Source organism: Crocuta crocuta, unplaced genomic scaffold, assembly GCF_008692635.1.
Source record: "Crocuta crocuta isolate KB4526 unplaced genomic scaffold, BGI_CrCroc_1.0 scaffold147, whole genome shotgun sequence".
Classification (NCBI taxonomy): domain Eukaryota; kingdom Metazoa; phylum Chordata; class Mammalia; order Carnivora; family Hyaenidae; genus Crocuta; species Crocuta crocuta.
The window spans coordinates 5,492,466-5,513,653 of record NW_027532594.1 but is presented as its reverse complement, the minus strand read 5'-3'; the positions used below and the strand labels follow the sequence as shown (position 1 = coordinate 5,513,653).

The window sequence follows — 21,188 nt, the reverse complement described above, 5'->3', positions numbered from 1 at the left end:
TTTTGTTTCAGGTGCTTAAAATCCAAAAAGTCTCAGCTCTCAAGCCTTACAAAAACAGGCAGCGTGCCAAATTTGGCCTAGTGGCCACAGTTTGCCAAACCCTGTTGTCCAGACTAAGTCTGGAAAACAATGTCTTTGTTATATTCATAAGATTAATTTTCACTTTCTTAAGCTTTGCCTACTGTACCGCTATTTGAATATGAAAATGTATCAATGTAAATTCCATTCGTTTATCTTAATAAAGGATCCTTGAATAATTTCTCAACATGATCATTTGGTGAGCAATCCTGAATACCTAACATGCTGACAGAGATTTAGATTTGTGAAGAGTCAGCATCACATAGATTCTGTTTTGGATGTAGTCTGTTCTCGACACTAAATTATGAAGAAAGTATGATTAAGGATGCTTAATTTGAAAACTGCTGGGCTTCTTCGTTATTCTAGGTGGTCCGCCAGTTAGAAACACAATTGCTTCCGACTGATCATGGACACTGGAAAAAAGACACATCATCATCTGTTGGTTGGGCAGTAGTCTAAGAAGGAAATGACCCAATTGCCATTGTTCTGTTTGGCTCCCCCTGGCCCCAGAGGCAGGATACACTCGCGCCCTGGCTCTCTCCCGCTTGGAATATGCACCCTGGATGAAGCATGCCAGGCTGGTGTCCTCTTTTAGACCACAGTAGGACCTCTGAGCACCTTCCTTAGTGGAGAAGGTGCCAAGTGCAGCAGCCAGCTGTCCCTTTTCCCTAGTAGACACATCTACTCGGACCCACTCAGCAAGCTGAGGCCTAGTTGGTATTGCCTTACCTGCCTTCTCTTGCTTTACCAGGAGGCAAAGTGCAACATGTCAGGACTCAAAGCTTTTTTTTGACAAGAATCGTTAACCGGTAGGAATTTTCTCTGATTCATATAGACAAAATAATAAATGTTAAACCCAAACGTGCTCAATACCTAAAATACTTAACATTTAGTATTCTCTATTGTTGTGGGGTATAACCACAAAACTATTCCCTTGGTCATTCTCTATGTATCAATAAATTCAAACAATAACATTTATTTATTTTAGTTACAAGTATCTATCGAGAGAGGAGGTGGGGAGGTGGGTGGAATAGGTGATGAGCATCAGGTTATGTATGGAACTGTTGAAGCCCACCTGAAACTAATAAAACACTGCAGTTAAAATAACATTTTCTTTTCATTAAAAAGAAAAACTTTAGATTCACTGAGGTTTAGGAAGAATTTAACTTAGGAAAAAACTGGTTCTAAAAGAACATGGCAAATCACAAAACTACTGGCATAAACTCATTTATTTGTTCATTTGTTCATTCATTTGCTACGTGTGGTCCGCTGTGTACCAGGTGTCAAGGCCAGTGGGAGTTCAGGAAAACTAGGACATAGTCTTGGCCTTACAGTCTACAAGCGAGAGACATAAGCCAGAGCCCCAGTGTGAACTGGGGAGTGACTTCCTGGAGATCAGCACAGGGGCCTCTGGGAGCAAGCAGGGGGCGTCTAAGTCTGATTGTGTGGCCTGGGCATCCACTGTATAAAACCTCTTGAAGCCCCTATAAAAATTGGGGGGAAATTATTTCTACTTTAAAAGAGAACTTACTCTATAATTATTCTGTTTTGAAACCTAGAGTCTGAAGAGTAATTATCCATCCAAATTTGAAGATCCTATAATAGTTCCTCTTCAAGAATTTGCATGGGACCAATATCTGCAGGAGAAAAAACGGGTAAAGGATATTCGGGATATGGGAAATGAGCAAAGTTTTGTCTAAATTATTTATCTGTGCGTTGTTTTGGAAAAACTGAAGCACGGATTTTAGAGCAACTAGATTTGATTTCTCTAAGTCATTTGAATCATTTTACCGAGATGATCTTAAGAGAAAGTAAAACATTTACAGAATTGTCTTTTGAAAGACGTGATGAAGGTAAGTTTTAAACTCTCAATGCTGCCGTTTACCCCTGCTGAGGTTGAGCCCTCTCTCCCTGCACATCACGTCCTCACGCCTCCCGTGACGCCTTGGCACTCTCGGCCTTCCGGTGGGAGGTTTTGGTGGTGCACAGCACACACACCAGCAAGCGCTCGTGTGGGGCTGTGGCCTACGGGGGCCCTGATGACAGGCACCAAGTCCCCACAGGGCAGCCTTGTGCTAATTAAAGCTTCCTTCTCTGCCTTCTCCCCACTAACAACACCCTGGAGAACCCCAGGTCCCAGGGCCAGCAGACTTTGTCCCGGGACAGCAGTTTCCGGATCATTTGGCAGTGCTGCCCAGAACATGTGACATGAAGGGTTCCAAGGTGCTATGTGGCCCAGTAATACTTCGTGTTGCAGTGAGGCTGGCACGGGGTACACTTCCTGTGTGCCATCCCCAGCCTGGTCTCCCTGCCCCGCCCCATCTCTCCAGTGGCTGATGAAATCCCATTTCCCCTGACCAGAGCAGTTTTGATTGTTCTGTTCTTTGTTGCACAAGGATGTCCTGGGATGCTGTGGTTATCATATAGTGTTGCTTTATGGGACCATTTCCCTGTGTGCTCCCATGAATGCTGCAGGACTGAGTCAAGAATGCCACTTGTTAAGTCTCATACCATTTTCATAGCCATAATACATTTTCACTGGAATTCAGATAGAATAGTAGCAAACACTTCGGGTCATATGCCAGACACTATTCTCTTGCCTTATGTATATATTAACTCCAATCCTTACAACAACTAGGGTGACCAGTGGGCCTGGTTTGTCTGGTTCCCAGGGGTTTCCTGTGATGCAGGAATTCAGTGCTAAGCTGGGACAGTTCTAGGCAAACTGGGACAGCTGGTCAGGACAGTTAGTCACCTGAACATAAAACAGTAGGTTCTTAATTTTTGTCACCAAACTACCTACACTGCCTACCAGTATCCTGCTCTCCGCCTACAGGAAAGCCAGGATCTCATGCGCTGTGGACCGCACCCATTCCTCTTACAGATTCCCACTGTATTCTTAACGACTGGTGTGGATTTCATTCCATAGTTTCCCGCCATGTCAGCCTGGGTGACTGACCTGGGGATGTGTTGTGTTCTCTTCCTTCTGCTTTTCTCACGAGGCCTGAATGAGGCTTTCCCCATAGTCACCGCTGCTTCTTTCTACCTGTTCTTTATTGCCTCTCCTTCCTCCCTTCCTTCCGTCTCCCACCCTCATCTCTTGGGTACTTGTCACCTTAACCTTTTCTTGTTTCAGACCAGTTTTTGTCCTTCAATGTAAGCATTGTGCTTTGTGTCACATGTACTTCTTAGCACAGTTGAGGTAAGGTCTGAGCCAGACTTAACGCTTCAGCAGATGGTAATGCCACCCCTGACTGATGGCTTCTGGGCCTTTGGAAAGGCCTTTCTCTCCTCTCCAAAATAAAAGGCAACGTCTTACAGCTCAGTGCTGGAAAGCCGCAGAAACCACTGGGTCCAGCTCACTGTCTGGAGGCAGGTGAGGCCTGCTCGTGTACAGAAGACACACGGAGACAAGGCATCTGCGTCACCAGCCTCTGAGTAAAGTGCTCCTTCTACTGTGTTTCTCCCACCAGGCTAACTAAATATCCAAGTTAGCCATGCGCAGGCTAAATAATATCCCGTTTTAAAGTTTTGCATTCTAGGGGCACCTGGGTAGTTCAGTCGGTTAAGCGTCCGACTTGGGCTCAGGTCATGATCTCACGGTTTGTGGGTTCGAGCCCCCCGTCAGGCTCTGTGCTGACAGCTAGCTCAGAGCCTGGATACTGTTACAGGTTCTGTGTCTCCCTCTCTCTCTGACCCTTCTCTGCTCACGCTGTCTCTCGCTGTCTCTCTCTCTCTCTCTCTCAGAAATTAAAAAAAAATTTTTTTTTAAATTAAAAATAAAAAAGTAAAGTTTTGCATTCTATACAATGTGGTAACACTAATATATCTAAATAGTTTAGGTACTCTTGACCCACAGGCTCTATGAGTAATGTAAAGTTCAGCATGAACAAGGTTCTTTTATTCCTCAAACCAGGTTTTGGTATGGGTGCGGGCAAAGGATCTGAAATCTGGGAGAAGAGCTGGGAGCGCAGCAAACTGGCAAGCTGGAGCAAACTGTTCCCCCAAACAGCATTTCCCCAAGTGTGGCCTCCAGACCAGCAACGTCAGCATCTCCTACGATGCTGTTAGACATGCAAATTCTAGGGCCCCACTGCAGAATCAGAAACTCTGGGTGGGGCTAGGAATCTGTAATTCTGCTGGACTGCTAAAATTTGAAAACAGCTGTCCCAAATTATTCATGCTTTTGCCAGGACTGGCCCTGGGTAATAATAAACCGCATCTCTTCAGAGCGGACATTACTCAGTGGCCACACACTGGAGTTTAGGAGGTTGACCATTAGTGTGTGGATGAACACACGAATGCACTTCATTTTAAGGGGCTTAGGACTTCAAAGTGTTGGCAAACGTGAGGTCTCTCCCTCAGTGCCCCTGGGGTGCGCTAGAAATCCCTGTGGGCCCCCAGGAGGCATTTCCTTACCCTGACCCCTCTCCCTCAAAAAAGCATTCTTTTCATCTTTGACACTGAAAATCATGTATTACTCAGAGCTCCAACCCTTTCCAAGTATATACACAGTAAAATGTACTTCACAAATGAAGCCAGAGACTGCATTTTGTTTTTAAGTTAACAAGTATACTATGCACACAGATTTTTATTACCAGATAATGATCTACCTTCTATGTACCATTTGTAAAAATTGTTTTTAAAAGTTTATTTACTTATTTTGAGAGAGAAAGAGCGTGGGTAAGGGGCAGACAGAATTCCAGTCAGGCTCTGTGCTGACAGCACAGCTGTCCCAGTTTGCCTAGAACTGTCACAGCGCGGGGCTTGAATTCACAAACTGTGAGATCATGACCTGAGCTGAAGTTAAGAACTGGACCCTTAACCAACTGAGCCACCTAGGTGCTGCTATTTTTATTTTTTACTCTACCATTTTTAATATTGCTTTTAGACCATTTTTTTTTTTTTGCTTTCAGTGATGTCAGATTTTTAAATATGTTAAGTTCTATTTGAGAACGAAATTCTAAAAGATGGCAAAAAAATTATTTTTTTAAAGATTAGGTTAAAGAGTCAATCCCAAGCTCTGGCTTGTGGGTTTAGCAAGCGTGGTTGCCCCCTCTCCCCCAGCCAGTACAGCTTTTTATCCTTTTTCTTTATAGGAACTCAAGAATGAGATCTGGGAATATTCTTCCTATGTGATGTGTTTTGTTAACGATCAGTTCCTGGGTGATGCATTCGATCTTCAGAAATGGGCTCACAAGATGTGGGATGTAGTTGATTTTAAGCCCCCTGCACTTTATGAGGCACTTACTGTGGATTATTCTGCTAAATTCTTAAGAGATACCAAGGCAAGTTCACTAATTTTAAAGAAAAAGAGTGGAATCTTTGATCATTTATATTGATTCAGCATTAATTACTGATATCCTAAAGAAGGAATATAAACAATAGGAGACTGGGTTTTAAGTTTCTCAATGACCTCTAATCCAACTGCAAAAGATTATATATAATATTGCAGTGTTTGGCTCAGTGGTGTGTAAAGCAAGCATGTCTCACAGCAGGCAGACTGCATGGGGCAGGGGTCAGGGGGAGAAGCTTGCCTGTTCAAACATTTCTATTCCACATTAGAGATTTATATGCATTGATTATCCATTTTAAAACATAAAGACACCTCCCCCGCTTCAGAGAAGGTCGAGCTTATCATCCATTCACCCTTCGTATGAAAATTTTTAATTAGTACTTTCTAACACCGTAAGTGAGAAGTACTGCACTAAGAGAATGGGAAGTTCGATTGAGAAGAAAGGTGACATATTAAAGCATGACAAGTTGGCAAGGGCTGGGCCAGGCAAGCTATGGCCCGAGGGAGATTTCCAATGGCAAAGAACAGTCATGAAGCTTACGGTCCAGGAGAGTGAGAGACAGACATCAGAGTGGAATGGCAATAGAGGTAAAAGTACTTGGTAATTTTGCTCAGAAACTTTGTTATAGCAACAAGCACCACATGCTGAAGATCGTTTCATGCTTATAGTTGCCTGTGCCCACAGAAAGGCCCAGTGCTAGGATTTTACAGTGCTGAGCTGTAAAAAGGCAAAGACTTTGTTTTGTTTATTCTCACTTTAACTGTACTGCCTCACAGAGAATCTGGAGCTCAGGGAATGTCTCTCTGAATAAACAATGCACTTGGAAAATCCTAGAAACTGCGGGGTATGGGGAGGAATTTAATGTTCACAGCAGGATAAGGGTCCCAAAGGACAAAGTGCATGGCGTACTCAGGGAGTGGCACGGGACGGCAAGGAGGCCATGATTAATAGGAAATGAGGCTGGGAAAATGAGATTACCAGTCACCCACAATACCAAGCCATTCTGATTAACTTAAGGGCAAAAAAGTATGCCTTGAAAAGGATATTGGTAACCTCACAACTGGCAGGAAAGCGGAGAACCAGGTTTTGGAAAACAGGTGAAAGGCCTGGCAGCAGGAAAACGTGGCCAGAGTCACGTCCCAGAAATGTGCAACTCGGATGCAGCTGTGCGTGCCCACCGGCCCTGGGTTCACACTGCCACCTTCACCGAGAATTGCTTCTCAACTGGTGTCTTTGCATCACTCCCTGAGATCCAAGGCCTCAGGCAGGAGCATCTGACTAATCCTGCCCAGGTCATATCCCATACCCCAGCTCTCACAAAAGTGAGGAGAGGAAGAATCTGGCCCCTTTACTGTTTTTAGGGGATGGTGGGTCCCTGTAAGGTATATCCCAAAGAGGAAAGGTATTCAGATGTTAAGGAGGGGAAAAAAACAAACACATCCACTAAAGAAAGGTTGAACTTACTGTCCATTCTGAACTAAGGAGTTAGAGTTTCCTCTAGAAGGAAGCTGATCCAACAGAACTTTTCATAAAGAGTATGGCATAATCTTGCTTTTTTAGAAAAAGTTTTAGGGCAAAAACAGGGTGGAGTGGGGAAAGCTTGGTGACTGGTTGACCACTTGGAACACTGCTACAGTAATGTGGGCTAGAGATAATAACAGCCTGAATTAATGGCAGTGAGGAAGGAGGACCTAGATTCCAGAGAAAATCCTTTAATTTTTTGTTCAGAGGTAGGATTTTCCATGCTGCAGGGACTTGTTTACTTCTGGGTTCGAATGATATACCAGATAATTATGTTTGCGTGTTTGGCAGCGAGGGGACATCACCTGGTGATGTGCTCATTTGCTCTTTCATTAGAATTTTCAGAATTATCTACTCTTGACAACTGCATAAAGATAATATATTGACACAGAGGGAAGTTTAGTGCTGCCTGAACGGACTTACCCATTTCATAAATCAATCGTAACTTCCAGTATATCCTCTTTTCTCCCAAACCCATGAAGTTTACTATATAATGCCTCATGATAAAGTTATACTATTCTTTTATAACTAAGAACTTGTAGTACAGAAGCTGACAGGCACAAAAAAGTTAAAATTATAATTACTATGGATGTAATACTTCATTCCTGGATGCCAGATAGCACAATATTAATATATAAATTAATATATTTTGTTAATGTAAAAATATATTAATTTTTATAATTAAAAAACGTTCAAAGTGACATAAAGTAGTGACAGTGATACCTATAATTGATTTCATCTGTGTTTCCTAGATTTTTAGGAAACAGGGCAGTTATGTAGCTTGTTAAATCAGGTGGCATTTTTGTGCATGAGAATGGTGCCCAAGATCTGGAATGTATCCTATTAGATGTGCTATCCTAATGTATCCTGTTAGATTTGCTCCGCAAATGAATGCTACCTTGATGGAGGCTGGTGTTTTCATTTTAGACGCTCCTTGGTAGAGCTAGGCAAGGTCACACAAATGTTAGCTGTCTCTACCAGAAAGGATGCCAATTGAAAACAAGAGCTAGGGCATCGGGGAACATAAGGGCAGGATTGAAATAACGTGAAAGAAAGCACAGCATATTGTCTTCCCTTCCCCTGATACCCATACCTCCTATGGATATGGCGTCCCTGTTTCCCCACTCAGAAAGGATGTGTCCCGGCTCTGGTTAACTACTCTGTGCTGACTGAAAATCCAGAACATACGGTAGCCAAATCCATGGCAATCACATTGGATGTTTCCCAACATTTCTCAGGATAGAAAATTCCCAGTCTGTTTCTTTTACCAAAGGGAACATCTAGTGTTCCTTCCTACGCCTAGCTTGCACAGTAGGGGAGATCTAGGCTACATACTCTCAGTCCGCTGTGACAGGTTAATGTGATTCAAAGCTTCCTGACCCAAGGGTTTTAACAAGGGTACTATTTAGGTTGTAAAGACTTGATGTAATCAAATGAAACAAACTTCTAAAAAATAAATGAAACAAACTTTTTTAAGTCATTCTTTTAACTTTGCTATTCCCTTATCTACTGTTAATGCTTTTTAAACTTTATAACCAAAAACATTACTCTGTGGTATCTTCATTTCTAAAAATTTCTTCCAAGACATTGACCTTCATTTTCTTTTTCTCCCTAATTTGAATAGCATGGTTTTGTGTTCTTGGACATTTCTATTGATTTTCAGCCAATTGGAAGGTTGATTTTTGAGGTAAGAGGTTTTTTTGTTGTTCTTTCTTTAGTTATTTTTGTTGTTTTTTAAAATAAGTGGGGGATGGAGGCAGGAATCTGTAACTGTCAAAATATTAAATATTTAATCTTTGAAACTTCTTATCTTTATTTGTAGCTATACTATGATGCATGTCCCAAAACATGTAGAAACTTTCAGGTCTTATGCACAGGAAAAGCAGGGTATTCTCAACGTGGCATCAGGCTACATTACATGGGTTCAATTTTTCATCGAATAGTACAGAATGGTTGGATACAAGGAGGAGGTAAGCTTAAAATCTTAAATGCAATTTAATTGGAATTTCAAATCAGAATGTCTAAAGTTGTATTTATCTACCTTTGTGAAATGCGTATAGAATTAAATATATTTGAAATTAGGTATTTTATACATTGAAAGGATATTTTATTGGCCAAATGATTAAGATATTCATTTTTTTTAAATGCCCCAAGTTTTGAAATAAACCAATCTAAAGTTTTGTCACCTGGAATGTTCCAAATTAAAAGGGTTAAGGTTAAGCATTTGACTCTTGATTTTGGCTCAGGTCATGATCTCATGGTTTCATGAATGCGAGCCTCACATCAGGCTCCTCACTGACAGTGTGGAGCCTGCTTGGGATTCTCTCTCTCTCTCTCTCTCTGCCTCCCCAACTTTTACAGTGCATGCACATGTGAGTATTCTCTCTCAAGAAAATAAACTTTAAAAAAAAGTGACGTAAGAAAGACAACATTTTTAAAAAGTTTTTTTTTTTTGAGAGGGAGAGAGAGAGAAGGGGAGAAAAGGAAGGGCAGGGAGAGAGGAAGAGAATCCCAAGCAGGTCCTGCACTGTCAGCTCAGAGCCCGACACAGGGCTCAATCTCAGGAAACCGCAAGATCATGACCTGAGCGGAAATCAAGAGTCAGACACTTAACCAACTAAGCCACCCAGGTGCTCCAGGAAGATAACATTTCTAAAATGAAAATATAGGGATGCCTGACTGGCTCAGTTGGTAGAGCATGCAACTCTTGATCTCAGGGTCATAAGTTCAAGCCCCACATTGGGCATGGGGCCTTTTTAAAAATCAAAATATAATTTTAAATGCTCACCTAAATTAATAGGAGTACTTAGAAAATCAGTGATTTTAAAAGACATTCTAAAGGCAGGAATTTGAAAAAAATGAATAAATGGAAAACAACTTATTTCTTATCAAAAACGTTATGTTGTTACAAAGTAAAAGTAAGAGCTAAAGCATTTTGGTCCCCGTTTTTGCTTTCTTTTCAGATCAATCCTTTGACTGCACACAGACTAGGTTTCTGACTCACAGCACAAAATTAAATTTTGGAGGCCTTTTGAGAGGTATCCTGTTGGGAATAATCAGACAGCAATTTAAAAATAATTGGCTTAGTGTGTAAGGAGATTTGCTTGAAGTTGGTGAAATACACAGAGGCTTAAATTAATGTTTATTTTTCTACAATGTGGAACATGCTGAGGCTGATGAGAAAAATGTAGATTTAATCCAAGCATTTTTATATAAATCAACTATTTTTCCCTCAGTTTCTCTCTAATGAAATCACATCACCCATATTGTTATCTAACCTTATTATTTTCCCACTCCATATATATATATGGGTATGTATCTTTCTATAAAGATATACATAATAAACATATACAGTTTTTAGGGTCGACATAAGCTTTCATCATATTGCTACACCAACTTACAGTTGGCCTTTGAACAGTAAGGGGTTTCAACTATAGAGGATCCACTTATACACAGATATTTTTTACAGCACAGTGCAATAAATGTATTTTCTCTTCTTTGTGGTTTTCTTAATACATTTTATATTCTCTAGGTCACTTTATTATAAGAATACAGCATATAATACATGTAACACATAAAATATGTGTTAATCCTCTGTTTACATTATGAGCAAGGCTTCCAGTCAACAGTAAGACTATTAATAGTTAAGTGTTGACCAAGTCAAGGTTATATGGGCATTTTCAACTGTGCAAGGGTTGGCACCCCCACCCCTACATCATTCAAAGGTCGGCGGTAATGAAATTCCTCACTGGTGAACATTGAGGTCATTTTCAGGTATTTATTGGTAAAAACCATCCTCAAGGGACCAATATCGGGGTCTCCTGAATCTTAATTTAGTGTTGCCTATCCTGTGCTGGGCTCTCAGATGCTATGCTCTTTGTTTTTTTGATTTTGGTTTTTGGTTAGAGGTACCCCCTCCCCCTCCCGAGCCTCAGAGCAAGATTTGGGAAACGTAGGTCATGTTACTTGTTTGTTTACTTATTTGAAATACAATTTCCAAATAGTAAAATGCACAGATCCTGGGTCATGATTTCCAATAATGAGGCAGCAATGTTAAGGATAGTTTGGAAACAAATGCTGATTACTAGATTCAAATCCACCTGACACATACAAGTTGTACCACTTGGTACTTAGGCACTTAGCATCTCTGAATCAGTTTCTCAGTCATAAAATGGGGGAAACTATAATATCACAGGATGTGGGGAGGGTTCAGTGACATGGTATATCAGAAGTACCAAGCTCTATAAACGTTTCCCTTCACATATCTGATACCCACAGGTCTGTGGGGAGAATCTTGGAATATGGGAGCTAAATGTGGTTTTGGGCCATGCCTGAGCATGCTTCCCGAAGCTACGGCTTGCCCAACGAGACCAGCAGGGCCTACACAGTCTGCGCTACTCCCAGCCTCATCTCCTTCTCCACATGTCCCCTGGCTCCCCTGCTCCACACACTGACCTCCTTGCTGTCTCTTAGGCACAGCTTTTGCTGTTTCTTCTACCTGGGACACACACCACCCAGCTATGCCTCCAGATGGCCCTTTGCTTCAACCTCCAATCTGTTTTGGATTTTTGCCCAGAGTTCATCTCAGCAAGGACTTACCTGACCATCCTATTAAGAACTGCCACTTTCCTATCCACACAGGTCTCTGCAACCCCTTCCCTGCCACTCTCCTAGCCTCTTCTTATGTTTTTTAAATATTTATTTTTGAGAGAGATTGTGGGGGAGGGGCAGAGAGAAAGGGGGACAGGAATCAAAGGCGGCTCTGAGCTCTAACCCATGAACCATGAGACCTTGACCTGAGCCAAGTCAGATGCTTAACCGATTAAGCCACCCAGGCACCTCTTATTTTCATTTTAAAGTCAAATATTTTATTTTTTCTTCATAGCACTTTCATTACTCGACATACTATTACATACTTCCTAGAGAATTTGTTAGTGTCTGTTTCTCTCCACCAGACTATAAATCAGTTCCGTAAGGGCAGAGGATTTTATCTGTTTTGTTCACTGTTCTATCCCTGGGTTCCAGAATGGGGCCTGGTATACCGTAGGTGCTTGAAAAATATTTGTTGAAAGCCTGAATGAATAAATGAGTAGATAAACAGGAAGCATATGTCCTATTTATTTCTAAAGTACAAAGTGAAAGAAGATATCAAGTCATGAAGCCACTTTGAGGGGATTCTCTGTGGCTCCCATAAGGCCAACTGACTTCCGAAGGAGCTCTTGAGGTATAAGGTTTAATACATTTTATCATCACCACCAACATCATCATACTAAATATAATGATGGAGAAGATGATGATAATGAGAAGATGCACCCCATTAGCAGGCAAGGCTGTGCAATAATAGCCACTGATGAATGGGCACGACACTGTGCCAGGCAGCGCACTAAGTGCTATGAGTAGAACATGACTTTGTGTAGTTCTCAGAATTAACTGGGAGGCACCTACCATGATTCCTGTCTACACAGATGATGAAACAGTCTTGGAAAAGGTAACTAACATCAAGATTTAAATAAAAATCATCTGACTTTATTTATTTTTGAAGATTTTTTATTTGTGTTTTTTAGAGAGAGAGAGAGCGAGAGAGCACAAGTGGTAGGGGCAGACAGAGAGGGAGAGAGAGAATCCCAAGCAGGCTCCATGCTGTCTGCACGGAGCCCAACGTGGGCTTGATATCACGACCAGGATCCTGACCTGAGCTGAAATCAAGAGTCAGATGCTTAAACTGACTAAGCCATCCAGGTGCCCCATCATCTGACTTTAAAGTTTACTTTGAACCACTATTCTGCATTGCTGAATTTTTTGTCAGAAGTACAGAAATAATATAAGAGATATAAGGCTGAATTCAAGTACTGGCTGAGATGGTGTCAATATAAAATATTTATCTGGGAGATGTGAGGAAAAGGGCAGGAGGAATGGTGGGTGCTGGAGAGACAGGGCAAAGGAGTGTCACTTGTGTTCAAGTGAGCTAGTTAGGGTGGGGAGCCACACGCAGATTTGTCTCAGCAAAGCAAACTCTAAGATCTGAAGGAATTGGTACTGGGGGAACCTTCAACTTCCCCATTTCTGGGTTTAGCCCTTAGCCACTGCAGCTCGCTCCTGTCAGGTACTGAGAGCTCTGGAGTGAATCATGAAGGGAGCATCAGGCAGAGGAAGGTTGAAGACTGCAGGCTTAACAATGAACTTCTGAGCCAATTTTGTGAATGTAATTTAAACGCTACAAGCCTGTACTGAATAAAGTATCTCCATATGCTTGTTGTTGCATCTGATTTTTTTTTAAAGCACACTTTTATATAGGTAAATCACTCACACTGAGTTAAAATGGCACAGTCTTTTAATAGATATGTATAGTATAATGTACTCAAGGAGCGTGAGTGAGAGGGGAAGAAGTAAAGAGATGCTGATGGGGAGGCTGGATATACAGAACTCAGAAAACTTTATTTCCACCAGAGTCTGCTATTTGCATTAATCAGCTTTGTTTCCCTTTTAGCTGTGGACAGAGGAAAAAGTAACTTGTACATGGAGGATGTTTATAGCAGAAGCATTGACTAAGGCAAATATGTACTTGGCATATACTGCAAAATAGAGACATAACAAATACTTTAAAAAATACTCACTTCGTTATATTAGAAAGAAACTTCATTTCCAAAATACTGGCTAAGTAAATGAGTGATCACTCTAGGGTTCTAAGGAATGAGAAATTTGAACACTGATTATTTTCACAGCAACTATTTTTATTCCTAGGTTCCTATTCCACTCTCTCAGTTTCATCTTTCCATTTTCCTTAAAAGCAAGATGGACTATGGAATAACCTGTGAAGCAAGCAGAATTTATATGAACATGCTTCCTTTAAATTGTGGCCACAACTGTAATTGAATACTTCATCATTTCAAAGGTTTTGCATTGTAATTTAACCTACCTCAGAGAGTTATTATCAGGGGAAACAATAAGATCATGAATGTCAAAATGCTTACAAGATACGAGGGAAATCATTATAGTAATATTTCCATGGTGTAGGTATTGAACAATTATGTATATTATAACTTTCTCTAGTCACTGGTATAAGTGGAATCATAATTTAAAGCATTTCCCTCCCATCATTACTATGCTCTTTTTTAGTCTCAAAATTCTAATGTTTATTTATTGTTATTTCTCAGATATAGTAGCTGGAAAAGGAGATGATGGCGAATCGATTTATGGACCAACATTTGAAGGTCTGTATCTTTACATTTTGTCCGTCATGTATCACTAATAATTCAAATCTAATAAGACTGGACAATTCACAACTCCAAATAAAATGGTGTTTGGGATAGCATACTAGAAGTACACATACTAAAAATGGGAGTTAAAAATGGGGTAGGTACCCCGGTCCAATCCAGAACAGCTTTGTATACACATTTTTTTCCACTTCCCTAATTAGATTATTCCATTAGAACAAATTCCTAGAATCAGTATTGTAGGGCCAAAGGGAATTTATATTTATAAGGCTTGTAATTTGCCATGCTCATACCCAGAGTTTGGTACTTTGATAATCATTCCATTAAGACTGCTACTGGGAATCCTGGGAAGATGGTAATGGTGATGGCATAGGTTTTGAAATTTTTTGAAATTCCAACATAAAAACAGACCATATATGTAGATAGGAAAACTGAAAACCCATGGATAACACTTACAGCAAAACTAGGTGACAAGGTAGCCACCTGAATTCTCAAATACAAACAGATGGGGGCAAACTACCAACAGCTGCGAACTCTGCATGGCGTCAGGATCTGTGTGGGAGAAAGCAGTACATCTGACCGACTTGAGAACAGGAGAACCCCAAAACAGCCAACAGTGGGTGAGTGCAGGGGGTCCCTAGTAAGGTTTGCAAGGTTGGAGCAGCCTAACCTCTCTGAACTCTTGAAACTGATCTGAAAGGGCACTCTTCCAGGACAGGTCCACAGTGAGGAGGAGGTGCCGTGAGTGGAATCAGTTATGCAGGATATAGGGACAATGGTGACAAAGAAGGAATGGGGACAGAGCCAGGAATCTCAATGAGCAAGCTGCCGTATTTCTGAGCACAACATGAAAACAACACAAGAGGGAGCTTTGTGAAGGAAGAAAAGCTACCTTCCTTCTAAAACCACACCTCCTTCTAAACATTTAGGAGTCTTAATTTTATATGAAAACAGTCAACAAAAAGTTCAGGGTTATTAGAAGAAGTAAAAGAATGAGTAAAGGAATATCACTACAGATAATGAAAATACACTGGAAAGACATGCTTACAAAACAGATCAAAACTAAAAATTTCCGGATGAGCCAGAAGACCTTGAGACTAGGATACAAGTCAGGAAAACTCATAAATAAGATTTAGAAAAACTTAGACATGAGATTACAGAACAAGGAAGGAATTAACAGTAAAAGAAAATTTCAGAAGTAAACAAACTAGGAGGACCATAGGCCAAATAAACATGACAGATATGTGTCTTAAAAGAAGTAAAAGGTAGGGGCGCCTGGGTGGCTTAGTCGGTTAAGCGTCCGACTTTCGCTTAGGTCATGATCTCGCGGTTCGTGGGTTCGAGCCCCGCGTCGGGCTCTGTGCTGACTGCCGGCTCAGAGCCTGGAGCCTGTTTCAGTCTGTGACTCCCTCTATCTCTGACCCTCCCCTGCTCACGATGTCTCTCTCTCTCTCATAGAAATAAATAAAAAAACATTAAAAAAAACTTAAAAAAAAAGAGGTAAAAGGAGGGAATTTTTTTTTTAACAAGAAGAAATGAAGATAAAAAAGATACACAAAAAAGTGACAAAAAGTAAAGCTAGAAAGAGAAGATCCAATATACAGACAATAAGTATCCCTAAAGAATTAAATGAATACACAGGAATAGAATAAATATTAAGAACTAATACTGAAAAAACTGTCATGAATTTTAAAAGGATTTGATGTTCTATTTTTGTTTTTGGGGGTGGTTCCACCGCCATACACAACTAACTGTCACAGTGGATCAACCTGAACACCTAAGATATATGCATTTGATTATATTTTTATACCCCAAATCTAGGGGCAGCTGGGCGACTCAGTTGGTTAAGAGTCTAACTTCAGCTAGGGTCATGATCTCATAGTTCATGAATTCAAGCCCTGTGTTGGACTCTCGGGCTTTGTGCTAACAGCTTTGAGCCTGGAGCCTTCTTCGGATTCTGTGTCTCCCTTTCTCTCTGTGCCCCTCTCCCTGCTTGCACACTCTCTCTCTCTCTGAAAAATAAATACTTAAAAAAATATGTATGTATAAAAACTTGACGCTACTTTTTGAAACAGAACAGTGCCACCTGATAATATTAAGCCAGGACAACCAACACTAAGACATACTTTAGTAACATCATTGGACAGTTCAGAAAATAAAAATTCTTTGGGCAGGTAGGCCAAAAAAAGCAAGTGATTTATAAGGGAAAGCAAAGTAGGTTATCATATTCTTCGACATTGTATTATTATGTCACAAGAAAATGGAGTAAAACATTTATGATGCTCAAGGAAAGGAAATGTGAGCTAGGGATTTTATATCTAGCCAGACTGAATCTGAATTATAAAGGGCACACAGACTTTTCAATATGTAAAACTCTAGAGAATAATGCTGTCACAATCCCTTTCTGATCCCGAGGAATGGACTGTAGAACGAGTTTCAAACAAACAAATTGTAAAAGAGATCTTGACATAAGGATTGGTGATGAGCAGTAATCACATTGACATGTGAAACTAAAATTTAATGAGGAATAAAGGATGAGAGTATGATATGTAATGACTGTATCTTTAGTGTGCCTTTTTAAAACTGGAAGTAAGTAGGGAGAATATATGAAAAACTGTTTTAATTATTTCCAGTACTTATACTGGTAATGGTATTAATATTGTTATTTTGAGACTGTTGTGTATAATAGAGAAAAAGTAAGTAATTATAGGATACTCTAATTTCATCATTTTGTTTCCTTGAGAATCAGAATGCATCTTCATTTGAGATGCAAATGAAATATGATAGAGGCTAATAAGTAAAATATCCTATTGGAAATATCAGTTTAAAATCATGCACTATGTATCAACATATATAGGTTTGTCCACTGAATTGGTCTACACTGACCAACCTAGTTGCATCCTACACTCCTAGCATTTAGATTGTCACTTTGAAATGTCATTGCTCACTTAAAAGAAACCAGGGCTCCTGGGGGAGATGGCAGATTCCAGTTCCAGGACAGGAAATTACAAAATGAGCCTTGAATCTCATGTTCAGTCATGCTATCATCAGATAGCAAGAAAGTCATTAAAGATTTACTAGGGTCATGTCAAAGGCCTTGGGAGACAATTTGAAGAGGCTCTCACTGGCCAAAGATTTGAACTTCAAAAAGAACCATAATTGCAAACAATTGAAACCCAACAAATATTTTAAATCCATGAGTTCATAATGACAAAATAAAGCCTAATAGCTTATCTTTGGGGGAATGATGGGGAACAAATTCGTTATCTTAAAAACTGATAAAGATAAGCAAAGAATCAAGCATTTATCTTGCCTTTCCTATACGAACTATAGCAAATTGTAGATAAGAGAAAATTGCTAGTTATAAAAGCATTCCAATCAATAAATGAGAAGGAAATAATAGAACAGCACCATTTTGCTGCCCCCAGTGAAAGAACAGATCTAGGCCTTTGCTGCATTGGTATCTGCTAAGTTCACAAAAACAGAGACAACCAGATATTATGAGCCTTCTGGGGACAGAACACATCACCAAAGGATGAGTCTGATCAAGGCTCTGGACCTAGCTGCCAGTTTGCAGGAAATAAAACCAGTTGTGATGTAATATGGTCTTAAAGATCTCTGCACTATGCAAAATCATGCAATAAAAACTATAGGACTTATGGCAAAAATGAAGTACCAAAAAAACCCCTTCCTCAGTGACACATTAAAATATAGAGTGACCTGATAACACAGTTTTACATATATTTTATGATCAAGAAACACATAAATACTATAATAAACTTGGCACTGTACCTTGAAAGCTCCCTGATGTTCCTGGAAGCAGCGTGGGAAGAGCCTCCGCTTGTGAATGACTATGAAGTAGGAGGAGGGTTCTCTGAAATTGGAAGCAAGCTGTAACAACAGATGTGGGTGGATGCTGTTCATACTCATACGTGGTGACTGACCTGTGAGATGTCTGAGGTGTGTGTGTACCTGGGCAGCTTGGTTCAGCTGGGTGCCATTTGGCACATTTCCCTGGTGTTTCTCCTAGACATTGCACATAAACATGGTTGAGATTCCTTATGCTCAGTTGTTCCCTAATCTTTCAATCAAGTTGAAACAAACTTGCGTTTTCAACACAAGTATTATAGCCGAAAGGACAGGACAGAAAGCAGAGCAACATACTGAACTGTGCCATGGGTGTGTAATCAGCAAACTTCAGACTGGGAAAAATTCTAGAGGTTAAACAGCTCAGGTTCATTAACAGATAAAAGTGAGTAAAGGGGAGAGAGGCAGAACTTGAAGATTAAGGGAGACTTAAAAGGCATTACAACCATTTAAAAATGGCAAAGACTAACATACTGCTTGGTAGGTACTACTAGCGGTTGACTCACTACTAACACTGTTGACCTGAAGCTTTACCAAAAACAGAAACAGTCAACACATATTTTGTATGTTTTATGTATTATGTACAGTATTCTTACAATGGAAAAAGCTACAGAAAAGAAGATGTTAAGGAAGCCAGGGCATCTGGGTGGCTCAGTTGATGAATTGTCCAACTCTGGGTCTCAGCTTGGGTCATGACCTCATGATCCATGAGTTTGAGCCCCATGTCATGCTGTGTGTGCTGGGCCTGCTTGGGATTCTCTCTCTCTGCCCCCCCTCCATAAATAAATAAACTTAAAAACAATGTTAAGCAAATCATAAGGCAGAGAAAATACATTTACAGTTCTGTACTGTATTTATTGAAAAACATCCACATATGAGTGGATCCCCACAGATCAAAGTAGTGTTGCTTTAAGGGCTAACTGTATAAGGAAACATTAAGTATGAGAGTATGTAAAAGTCAGGGGAGTAGTTACTTTTGAAGTATTCAAGGCACTTTAGGGGAAGCTGGAAAAGTTTTTCTTGGCCTGAGTGGGGATTACAAGGGTGCTTGGCATATAATAATAATTATAACTATACATTAATTTTCTATAGCTTTTACATATGTGTCTATATTTAAATACAATGAAAAGGTGTTTTGTTTTGTTTTTTTAATAATATTGAACTAATACCAAAGTGAAAGGAAAAGGAGAAGTCATTTTTCGGGGCACCTGGGTGGCTCAGTCGGTTAAGCTCCGACTTCAGCTCAGGTCATGATCTCGCAGTTTGTGGGTTCAAGCCCCGCGTTGGGCTCTGTGCTGACAGCCAGCTCAGAGCCCGGAGCCTGTTTCAGATTCTGCGTCTCCCTCTCTCTCTGACCCTCCCCTGCTCATGCTGTCTCTCATTCTCTCTCTCTCAGAAATAAATTAAAAAAAAAAAAAAATCTTTAAAAAAAAAGGGAGAGGCGCCTGGGTGGCTTAGTCGGTTAAGCGTACTGACTTTTGCTTAGGTCATGATCTTGCGGTTCGTGAGTTCGAGCCCCGCGTCGGGCTCTGTGCTGACTGCCAGCTCAGAGCCTGGAGCCTATTTCAGAGTCTGTATCTCCCTCTCTCTCTGACCCTCCCCTGCTCACGCTGTCTCTCTCTCTCCTAGAAATAAAAAAAAAAAAAAAGAAGTCATTTTTCTTCTAAATTCATGTGGAGCGAGCTTTATCAAATGAAGCCATCCAAGTGACACCTTTTATTTACTTACTCATTAATAAAACAGTAAACCCCTAGTTAGAGGCCTACATGGTGGTAGGGCCTTAGGAAAGAAAGATGATATGACCAAGCTTCAGGCCTCAAGGATTTTAGGTTTGTTGCAGACAGATATTTCGACAGATTAGCTACAGGCACTGTGCCAATCGCCGTTACAGAGGAAGAACGGAGTGCTGTGGGAAAGAGCCAACAGCTGCCTGGGAGAGTTGGGGGCGGTGGCCCAGAGTAGCTTTTGAGTTGGGTCTTAAAATAAAACACTGCAGATGGGGAAGGGACGTTCCTGGAAGCTTTCTTGATACGCTTAATCCCCGATGAGAATCCACCGTCTCTCTCCACCCCACAGCTGCTGTCAGATCACCCAGACTCCTGTTGGGAGGCACAGGCTCACACAACTTAGGCCTTCTGTCCAGCAGGAGACGCAGCTCTTAGCTCATCTCCCTGCCCGCCCCCTGGACAACCGTGCACTGCACCTCCGCTGATTATCCCTCACTCGTATGCTTAGACTGTTGGGGAGATTTAGTCTCCAAAAGGAGGCCTGGCTGTCCTCTGGTGCCTGCGGAGGCCCAGTGTGTTTAGGGAAGACTCCATTACTCACTATGTCTGCAGGTGCAGAATTAGAAATTCAGCAAGCCATCAAATGAAAATGAGAGATCCCTCTGAGGGAGAGAGGAGGACTGTGCTCAGAACAGCAAAACATGGGTTTCCCTCCCTCTTTCACGCCCTGTGGGATATTTACACGTCGGACAGTCAGGCCTTCTTCTGCATCTTTCATTGAACCTTATTACCATGAGCTGAAGAATTGAAACCCAGGGCTTGCTAAACAAAACAAAACAAAACAAAAAAACCCCAAAAAACAAAGAAAACAAAAAAGCACCCAAAACTACAACCACAACACTCACATTTATTAAGCTTAACATAGTGAATTTAAAAGAATGAAATAAATAATAATTTAACTGGATGATTATATTACAAATTGGTTTATCATTTTTTTTTAACTTGGAGAATGTCTGTTTTGCTTTGTTTTGAATCATCATTTTTTAAATTGTCTTCCCAAATCCTATTCTGAATGTTAGAAACTGAATATTAACCCTTTTCTCCTTGCATTCCTTGTATAATATTCCTAATCCTTCTCACTGGCCAAGGATTGGCGACTAGGTAGTTTGGGCTAACTAGATAAAATGTCATTTATACAAAAAAAAAAAAAGAAAAGAAAAGAAAAAAGGTATATATTTTTTAAATACTGTATTATCCTTGTTACATTAAATAGACCAGTTTCTTAATATTAGCTTTTGCCCTAATTCACAGATACAGAACTTATGATCCATTTGTCCAGTTCTTAGGTCTCCTTGTCTTTAAATGAAAGTGGACATTAATAAAAGGCAAAGAACCTGATGTACTGTCAATTTTCAATAATGCAACTAAAAGTTATACAAAAGTATTTTTTATTAGAAATGAGAACTGAAGATAGTATGGTCTGG

The 21,188-nt window shown here is 40.5% G+C and overlaps 1 protein-coding gene across 4 annotated transcripts in view; it reads left to right on the top strand.

The window, feature by feature from the left end:
* The window catches only part of PPIL6 (peptidylprolyl isomerase like 6), a 32,704-nt gene that overhangs the window by 2,115 nt on the left and 9,401 nt on the right, over positions 1-21,188 (top strand). For 2 of the 4 annotated variants that reach the window (XM_077779996.1, XM_077779999.1), the window contains exons 2-6: positions 1,638-1,733; positions 5,178-5,366; positions 8,521-8,583; positions 8,719-8,866; positions 14,051-14,107. In XM_077779996.1, the coding sequence (XP_077636122.1) occupies positions 1,638-1,733; positions 5,178-5,366; positions 8,521-8,583; positions 8,719-8,866; positions 14,051-14,107 (553 nt within the window). Of the gene's footprint in view, positions 1-1,637; positions 1,734-5,177; positions 5,367-8,520; positions 8,584-8,718; positions 8,867-14,050; positions 14,108-14,615; positions 14,731-21,188 lie in introns of all 4 variants that reach the window. The other 2 variants (XM_077779997.1, XM_077779998.1) reach the window with 2 other exon arrangements.